At 36.0% G+C, this 10,648-nt stretch overlaps 1 protein-coding gene across 1 annotated transcript in view; it reads left to right on the forward strand.

Moving 5' to 3' along the window:
* The window catches only part of LOC106872661 (uncharacterized), a 73,548-nt gene that overhangs the window by 22,913 nt on the left and 39,987 nt on the right, over positions 1–10,648 (forward strand). Inside the window, exons 8-11 of the mRNA XM_014919724.2 lie at positions 150–1,344; positions 4,299–5,689; positions 6,805–7,492; positions 8,474–8,590. Of these exons, the coding sequence (XP_014775210.2) occupies positions 150–1,344; positions 4,299–5,689; positions 6,805–7,492; positions 8,474–8,590 (3,391 nt within the window). The remainder of the gene's footprint in view (positions 1–149; positions 1,345–4,298; positions 5,690–6,804; positions 7,493–8,473; positions 8,591–10,648) is intronic.

Below are 10,648 nucleotides of genomic sequence, written 5' to 3' on the forward strand. Positions count from 1 at the left end.
ATATATATATATAATAAGTTAATTTATTCTAAAATTGAATGAACTACTTAGGTTATATTTTTTCAGAGTTTTGTTTGTTTTCTTTTTTACTCCTGAGTTTATTTACTTAAAATACATGAAGTCTTATATTTAAATTTTTTTCTTTCTAGGTTTCATGTACCCCTGAAACTCCCTGCTATTGCCCAAAATATGGGCCATGTCAAATGAAAAACTTTACTCTCACACTCAATGCCCTTATAGCAGCAAGAACTCATAAAGGTCAACATAATCGACATTATTTTGCTGCTATCCGAGTTGAAAATATGGCAGGTCTTTTCAATGAGGAACATCTGGATATCGTTTTGGATGAATCTCCTCCCAGCACAGGTTCTGTCAGGGAAGGAAAAAATACACTTCCTGATTTAGATTTCACAGGAAGTGAAAATTTAACTGTGAACTGGAATGGATTTGTTGATCATGAATCTGATATATATTATTATGTTGTTGGAGTTGCACCACGTTGCTTAACCAAATTAGAACTGACCAGTCCATGTTATTCCTGTAATATCTCATATGACATCATAAATACTACAAAAACCTCTGCTCAGTTTTCACTTAAAAAAGCTGGAAAGTACTTCTCAACTGTTATCGCTTACAATTATGCTTTGGAGGCATCTGATGCAGTTTGTTCAGATGGAGTGGTCTATGATGAGAGCCCACCAAAACTAAAGGATGTTGTACTTACTGGAGCTAAAACGCAGGAGACTGTTGCTTGTTATAATGGAAAGGTTTGGAGAATAAACTTTGATTTAACCAAGAAGCTTTTAACCCCAGCTGAAGCCTGCTTTCAAAACTGTAGTTCTATTGCTTCCAATTCAATTCTAGAAATCCTGAAAGAAAGAATCAGTGACACTATAGTCAAAGCAAATATTTGTCCAAACAATTTCTCTTCATCACAGATTAATCTAATTGGTATTCCATCTAACAATATTCACTTGTCTTGGAAATACATAGAAGATGAGAGTGAGATTCTTGACTTCTTTGTTGGTATAAGCAGCAGCCATCAGTTGGAACAGCACCCTGACATTATGGCATACACATCGACCAACCAAAAGACTAGATTCCAGAAGCACAGATTGGGTATTAAACCAGGAGACAGATTCTACATTTTCATCCGATCAGTGAACAAGGCTATGTATAGTAAAACAACAGTTATTGGACCCTTAGTTTATGATCAGTCTCCCCCACTTTATAATGGGGGCTTAAATGTAAGCTTGAATGATGAATTCATCAATGTTTTGTGGCAGAATGACTCCTTTTATGACCCAGAGGAAAATACTGATCTCCTCATCACTTACCAAATAAGTAAGTTCTTTGTTATTCTTTTATTCTTTTTCTTGCTTCAGGCATTCGATTGTAGACTCGAACAAATTGAGCCCATCATTTATTTTTAAGACTGGTACTTATAATTTATTCTATCAGTCTCCATTCTCCAAGCCTCTAAGTTACAGGGATGTAAATAAACCAACACTGGTTGCCAAGCAATGCACAACAAACAAAAGATGCTCACATACATACACACACACACACACACACACACACACACACATGCACACACATATACACATGCAAATATGAAATTTATATACATATACACACTCACATGCATAGCTGTGTGTGTATATATACATACATACATACATACATACATACACACATAAACACACATACACACATATACATACATATATATATATACAAACAAAAGCATGCACACACACACACACACTACACATTTCCACCATCTCTGTTTACCAAATTCATTCACAAGGCTTATGTGAGCCCAAGGTTATAGTAGAAGACGCCCAAGGTTATAGTAGAAGACGCCCAAGATGCTGTACCTTAGAAGTGAGCCTGGGACCATGTGGTTGGGAAGCAGATATCTTAACCACATACCCCTACTGCACCTAATGTGCACCTTTCTTTGTCTTGCATTTGCATAGTTATAGTTGTATATCTTGTAAACTACTAAATCATTGAAGTACTATAGTTTGCGTACTGCTGGAGTATCACTAAGGGTGGGGCCTGTGAGGACTGAAATATGGGAGGACATATTGCCATGTTAAGTAAAATTAAAGGTACACGGCTCAGTAGTTAGAGTGTCATGCTCACAATCATGAGGTAGTGAGTTCAATTTTCAGACCAGGCTGGTTGTTGTGTTCTTGAGCAAGACACTTTATTTCACATCCCTCCAGTTCACTCAGCTGTAAAAATGAGTTGCGATGTCAAGGGTGTCAAGCTGTATTGGCCTTTGCCTTTCTCTTGGATAATATTGGTGGCGTGAAGAGGGGAGGCTGGTACACATGGATGACTGCTGGTCTTTCATAAACAACCTTGCCCGAACTTGTACTTTGAAGGGGAACTTTCTCGGTGCAATCCTATGGTCATTCATGATCAAAGCGGGTTTTTACTTTAAAGGGATTGTGAATTTTTAAATTTGTCCCATGCCATAATGAAGAAAGAAAAATTATATGAATGTAAGGTCCATTTATAATAAAAAGAGATGACAGGTGGAGTGGGGTTAAAAATATTTCATCAATATTTTGGGATGGCACAAAACAGCACTGAAAACATGCTGTAAAGTGGTTGTCATTAGGAAGGGCACGAAGCCATATAAGTTATTCTAAAGTAGGCAATGGAGCATGATGCAGTCTTTGGATCTGTCAAACCTTGTCAAAGTGTCCAATCCATGTCAGCATGGGACATATATGTTAAAAGACAGTGGTGATGAGAATTATTGCACTTAAGGGTTCCCATACCGCTGGTCCATAGAAATGTAGGAGTCTAACACAACACCCATCAAACAAATTCATGAACTACACATTCCTCATACAATCTTCTATGATTATCTGTTCCTTCAGTTAACCACAAACTAACATATTGAATGTAGTGAACCAAAACAAAAATTTCAATCAATTGAAATTACATCTAATATGTAATTGGATATGTACAATCCAATATGAAAAAAATTATGAGTTTTCATGACAGTTTTTGTTAAGGATAACAAGGGAGAGAAATTTGAATTTTAAATTAATAAAAAATTCCATACAAGTCATACAGTAGAGAATGAGTCTGATCTTTGGTAGGGACAAGGCCAATTCCACACATGGTTTCATCTTGTTTCATGTTTCCCTCCCCATCTATTATCAATGTCTGTTTATAACTGCTTGGTCAAGGTCATTGAGAGTAAAATACCTTGCTTAGAAACACAACACAGCACTGGTTATGAAATATGAACCGTCAGCTCTCTGATAGGTAACCTATTGCCCTAACCCTAATACTACAGACTTCTCAAGCTACCTGTCCTTCAGTTATAAGATTATGTTTACATCTGATTTATTTAGTGATTCCCTAAAATTAAGATAAGTAGCAGCAGTAACTAATAATCTAATTCTAAAACATAGTGTATAAAATCTGTACATGTACCAGTCACAAACCACACCACACACAAACTGGTACATATTTTCTTTGCCTGGCAACTAACTGTCTTAAAAGACAAAAGAATTTTGAACCAAGAACTGCAACCCTGCACAGGAGGGGTGACCATGTCTCCACCCTGTTGTGACAACTTTTTAAAGTGGTGCTGAAGTGACCACTTCAGGGCACAAGTGTGGATAGGATGTATGGAGTAGCACCAGAATTTTCCTCTCAGTATTAATGGCACAGTCTAAAACAGGGTCGGCATACTTCTTGTATCGTTGATCCTTTCATGGAATTGTTGGCAACTTGTTGATCACCATCATGTAAATTTCTAAATTAAGATTAAGATGTATAAAGAAGTAAAAAATTCTTTTTTTAAATGCTATAAGTACTTAATTCTTGAGTTATTATGGCTTTTTAATAAGAAATATTTAAAGAAATTAAATGAAAATATCATGAAACTGATAAAGAGCAATAAAAATTGAGTCATATTGTATTATATTGGCACAGTTGGAATATATAATATGAAATATCTGTTCAGTTAATACATATTATTGCATTGATATTTGACTGCAAATTGGTGAGTTTTAGCCTTAAATTACTGTTTTTTCCTGGTTTGATTCACTTACAACTCAGCACCATTAATGCTTAAAATTGTTTCAGGTGTTTATTGACCCTTTGGATAGCCACATAAAATCAGTTGTTTGCAAAGCAAACTTCTTAACCATATAGCCTTACCTATGCTTATTATATAAATAATAGAAATAGAAATAATAAAAACAATTAACAATGATAATGTTAATAATTTAATATTTTTAATATTTTTTAAATTTTCACAGAAAACAGTTTAACTAAAGAAGCTGTGACACCCAAGTGGACTGTACAGGGACATAGTATCTGTTCTGGAGAACTTCATTGCATAAAGCTGAACATTGATAAATTGGGTATTGCAGAGCCAGAGACTTCTCTCTCATATTTCTTTGAACTTAACATATTTAACATGGCTGGTCTCTTCACAACAGCAGCTTCTCCTCATTTCCATCTACCAATGAAACATCCATTTAACCATGGCAGAGTTATTGACTTAAATCCAGCTTCTGAATCAGACAAACAAATTCATATGCATAGTACCCTCAACAAAGCTTGCATATGTCTGAAAGATTTTCATCCCAGCATGAAGTTGCTTGTTGGAATAGGTTCAAATCGATTCACTGCAGATGTGGTACCATTTCAACCTGTGACCAACAAGAGACGCTATTGCATATCCAGTCCTAATATTAAAAGTTTCCATCAATATTTCACAGTCGTTAATATGACAATGCATTTGCGGAGCTTGCTTATCGCATCTGATGGATTTATTATCATTGATCAACAGAAAATTGAGAAACAGATGAACATTTTCAATGGCCAGAATGGATGTTCACACAATGACTCCATTAAAATATCATTCCACAACAATGCCAAAACAAAAATATTTGAGGTCAAGTTTTTACAGGACATTGTTGTTGGACATTTGTACATGATAGGCTTTGAAGCAGCTGATGGACATTTCAATGTGAGTGGCAATATGGTCAAAACAATGCCACACCAATCAGTTTCTTTCAATAACACTGTCTATCGGTCTTTTATTGCATTGAATCCAAGACCCACCATTCAAGTATCATTCAGACAGGGACTAACTAACAGAAACAAGATTCCTCAACCGATATTGAGAACATGTCCAGTCAGTGTCAATTTCCAAACATCAAAACACCAAATGTCAGCTAACTGGGAAATAAAGGGACCTTATTCACAATATGTGACCCACTTTAAGCTAAGGTTGGTAGACAGAACTTGTCTGAACAATGGTGGGAAAATATGTTCTGTGATGAATCCTCATCATTTAGAGAAAGTGTTCCATGCTAATCAGAAGAACTTAAATTTAATAAGTGGTCATAAATATAGCTTTTCAATACAGGCTTGTGCAGGAGAAGCTGGCTGCACAAAACCAGTTTTGTCTGCTGGGGCTTTAATCCTTGATAAAATTCCTACTGAAGGCAAGATCCAAGCTCATTTGTTAGCTTCTCAAAATGGGTCACAGATCAAAGTTCAGTGGGAAGGATTTAATTGCATATCTGGCAGTCATATGACAGATCCTATCGTATTTCAACTGAATGCCTTTTACCAAAACCAATCTTTGTTCCACCCTGCTCACTATATTATGAACCCTAAAAACCAAAAGATATTTCAGGTATGTACTAAACTATATGATGTATTTGCTAAAACCACTTAAAATCTGATAAAAATTTTCTTTGAAATTTCCCAAGAGCTTTATCTTTTAGTTTCCCTTATATTATCTTCCTCTTTCTCCTCTTCCTCCTCATCATCATCACTTTTATATCCACTTTTCCATGCTCACATAGATTGGGTGGAATTTTGTTGAGGTGGGTTTTCTACAGCTGGATGCCTTTCCTATCATCAACCCTCATCTGTTTCCAAATGAGATAATATTTCCCCATAACCAGACATGTCTTCAAGGAAGATTGCAATTGGAGGATCTGCTTGTATGATGGTGTCATTCGTTTACAACTATCACATATTGCCAAAGCAAAGTGGCAGTGACAGTGACAGATACACACACATACACACACACACACACACATATATATATACACTAATACATATACATACACACACACAAACACATGGACACATATATCTACAACAAACTCCTTTTAGTTTCCATCAATTCAGGCCTCTCACAAGGCTTTGATTAGACTGCAGTTATGTGTGTGTGTGTGTGTGTCTGTGTGTATATATATATATATATATATATATATAGATATCATCTTCATCATCATCATCTTCAACATCATCATCATCATCATCATCATCATTTAACGACTATTTTCTATGCTACTATAGTTTGACATAAGCTGGCAAACAGAAGAGCTCCACTGGGCTCTAGTTGTCTGTTTTGGCATAGTTTCTATGGCTAGATGCCCTTCCTAATGCCAACCACATTACAAAGTATGCTGGGTGCTTCATACATGGCACCAGCATGGATACTTTATAAGTGACACGAACATAGATGCTTTATATGTGGCACCAGCACAGGTGCTTTTTACATTGCACCAGCATCCATGAGATCACAAGACAAGGACCTCGCAACTGCATAAATTTGCATTACTTACATATTTATGTATATGCTTTAGATAGCAAAATGAATTTAATGTATATCAGTAGAATATATTTATAATCATCGTTATTGTCATCATTATCATCATCACACTTATTCATCATTATCATCATCATCATCATTATTATTATCATCCTTACTATTGCTAGATCTTCTCTTTCTTTCAGGACCAGATTATGTTCAATCGTACTCTCCAAGGGACTGAAACTATAAGCTTGACAACTTATTGTCTGTCGGGTCTGACCAGAGAAACCAAAGTTTCACTCTTGATTGACAATCAAGATTCAAAAACTAGTGATACCAACCTCGAGATCTGTGAATTCAGGACTGACCTTGCTGCTTCTGTAAATCTTTTGTCTGTGACTGATCCAAAAGTGATTGATCGTTTCTGCAGCCATAATGAAACTGACTTCATCTCACATATGAATGGCCAAGTTGGTGCCATTGTAACAGAGTTTGCTGTCACTGTCTCAGACTGGTTTTTGATGTTTGTGGCAGAACCACCCAAAGATCAATGTTCTAGTACAATAAACTGTTTGAAAACTTTGAAATCAAACAGTAAAACAATAATATTTGATATTAAAGACATACCACCAAATAAGATATATTACATATGTGTTAAAGGAGTGAAGAGCTTGCCTTCAGGCATTTTCCAGCCATATGGTTCTTGTGGAGATGGATTCTTAGTTGATGCTAACCCACCATTAAAAGGACATGTCGTGATTGAGAACTCTTATAATGGTTTTCTTAGTACTCTTGATACCATTGTTATCCACTGGGATGGCTTCACTGATAAAAACACTGTATTCATAAATCCTTTTTATCCTCGAATTGCTTCTTATTCATATTTTGTAGGTAAGTTCACTTTTGCTTAACTGCTTTGATTGTTATATAAATGATAAGTGCTGGCATGGTTGTGTGGTTAAGAAGTTAACCTCACAGCATTGTTGCTTTAAGTTCAGTCCCATTGTGTGGCACCTCCAGCAAGTGTATTTTATCATAGCCTTAAGCCACCCAGTGCCTTCTGAATGGAATTGGTAGGCTGAAACTGTATGTAAGCCAGCAGTATGTATTTTTTCTTTTAACCCTTTGCCTGTCCAAAGCATTTTCATCAGCTTTTCCTAAATGTCTATGCTTGCTTTCAAACTTTTAGTTAGCCCATGTTTCATATGTTCTGAGTAATATAAAACTTTCCTTTCGTAACTCCCAAGTTACTCTGGTGGTTGAAAAATATTTGGAATATGTATCCTATATGATGCACAGTTGCAGGGAAATATGTCAAGTGTATTACACGTGATGCACTAGTCAGCAAAGTTGTTAACCCTTTTGTTACCATATTTCGGCTGAGACACGCTGCATTTGTTTCAATTAATTTTGAAAATAACCAAGAATTTAGTAACACTGTCATTGAAGCTTTGCCTTGTGTGTAAATGATATAAATATTTGGAAAAACTTTTGAGCAATGTGAGAAATTAGGCAAAATATTTAAGGTGATGCCAATAATTAAAAACAAAGAGGATGATATTGTATTAAATTTCATAAGTTGTTGAATGACTTCATAATATTTTGGGAAAAATTCCCGTTTTCAAACAGAAGCAAGAAAATAATCAAAATGTTCAAAGAAATGTATTGTCATTGACAGGCCATTCTGTTATATTAATTTGAGAACATACTATTGGGTTATCTATTTCATCCCTCAACAGCCGTGAATCAAACCTTTCGTAAATGCCTCTCTTTATAAGATAAAGCATTGCCTGTAATCAAGCTACTTCTTTGATATCCTAGCATGAGATGCTTACTCATAAACAATCTTTGTCTCTTACCTGTATATTTTAGGTAGTTATCCAGGAACTCATGATATTGTTGCTCCTGTTGATGTTGGTGTAACCAGTCAAGCAGTATGTGAAAAATTATCTCTTCCAAATGGTCAACAGATCTTTGTAACTGTTACAGGTATTTACTATATTTTTATTTATTTACTCTTTACTTGACGCTAAGCCACCAGTTTGTAAGGAAACAGTTATTAATTGAATCAACCACATTATAGTATTACTGGTACTTATTTTACTGGCTTATGTGGATGTGGGCAAAAGGCAATAAAATCCTAACTAGATATTAATTCAAAATATATAGAGATTGAATGCAATCTTGCAAGACATTTAGTTTGATTCTCCCTCATTTCTGGTACTCTAACACTTTAAATGAATTAATAATATCTGAAGTGTTTCACAACTTCATAAAATCAGAAAGTTTGGGCAATATTTTTTTGAACAGTGTTAAAGAATAAGTGGCTAGTATTTTTAAATGTTGAATACTAGTATGCTCTGCTGGGTGCGTAATGTAAGGCTAATATGCTCCACTGGATGTGTAATATAAGAGTACATGTTCAACAGAGTGTCAGTATTCTGAGAGAGAAGTTAGGCATAAAAGGAATTGGTCACTGTGTGCAAGAAAGAAGACTGCACTGGTTTTGTCATGCGATGTGGATGGATGCCAAGAGTTCCATCTCTCAAACTGGATGGAACACGTAGAAGTGGGAGACCCAGGAAGACATGGGATGAAATACTGAAGAATGACCTCAGGAAATTGAACCTTTAAGGTGAGATGACACAGGACTAAGATACTTGGCACCTTGCCATACTCAAGAAGACCCATACTTCACAGCAGAAGTGTTAAGACCAATCCTTCTGGTGGTGTAAAGCACTCGTGGCTGCGTCATGTAAAAGCACCTGTGTGGCAACATGTAAAAGCATCTGTGCAGTGTCATGTAAAAGTGCTCATATAGTGCCACATAAAAGCACCCATGCAGTGCCATGTAAAACCGCCCGTGTGGTGCTATGTAAAAGTGCCCATGCAGTATCACGTGAAAGCACCCAGAACACACTGTAAAGTGGTTGGCATTAGGCAAGGCATCCAGCCATAGAAACCATACCAAATCAGACTGGAGTCTGCTGCAGCTCCCCAGCTTGCCAACCCATGCCAACATGGACAACAGATGTTAAATGATGCTGATGATGATGAGTCAACAAACAATTCACAGATTAAATGGTCTTTGATGCAATGTTTTGTAATATAAGTTGAGACAGATAGCCTAAATGTCAGAAAAGGGAGTTATAATATCTAGAGATACAGGATATCAATAGAAAGGGGTTTATATTTTGACGTACAGAAAATTAACAAGAGGGTATTATATCTTGGTCTACAGAAGATAGGCCACCATGAAGAAGTTTTAATGTCTTGAGGTAGGGAAGACAACCACCATAAAATGGGAGATTAAAATCTACAGATCAACAGGAGCCACAGAAGATCAGCAGGGGCTACAGAAGGTCAATGGGATAGTGTTATATCTTGGGACACAGGACATGATAATACCATGCCTTCTTTATCTTCCATGACTTGAGGCATGAAAGATCAATAAGACACACACACACATACACACACACACACATACACACACACACACACACACAAACATACACACATACATACACATACATACATACCTACATACATACATACGTACCTACATACATACATGCATACATACATACACACACACACACACATACACACACACATACATACATACATACATACATACATACATACATACATATGTATATATAATCATCCAAGAATTGCTGAGTCAGAAAACAGGTACTCATATGTTTGTCAATCGAGTAGATATAATTGATAGTTATACTATACAATGTTATAGATTCATTTCAGCCAATCGGTTTCTTACACAAAAGTCTGGGGGAAGTATATTCTTCCTACCAGTACCAAGATTTGCTTTCCACAAACCAATTGATAAAACTGGATCTATGATACTGTATTGTATGTGTGTGTGTGTGAGTGTACTCACTCACACACATACACACACACACACACACATATATATATATGTATATATATATATATATATATACACACACACACACACACACACACACATATATATCATCATCATCATCGTTTAACGTCCGCTTTCCATGCTAGCTTGGGTTGGAC

This window comes from Octopus bimaculoides, chromosome 9, assembly GCF_001194135.2.
Source record: "Octopus bimaculoides isolate UCB-OBI-ISO-001 chromosome 9, ASM119413v2, whole genome shotgun sequence".
Taxonomy (NCBI): Eukaryota; Metazoa; Mollusca; class Cephalopoda; order Octopoda; family Octopodidae; genus Octopus; species Octopus bimaculoides.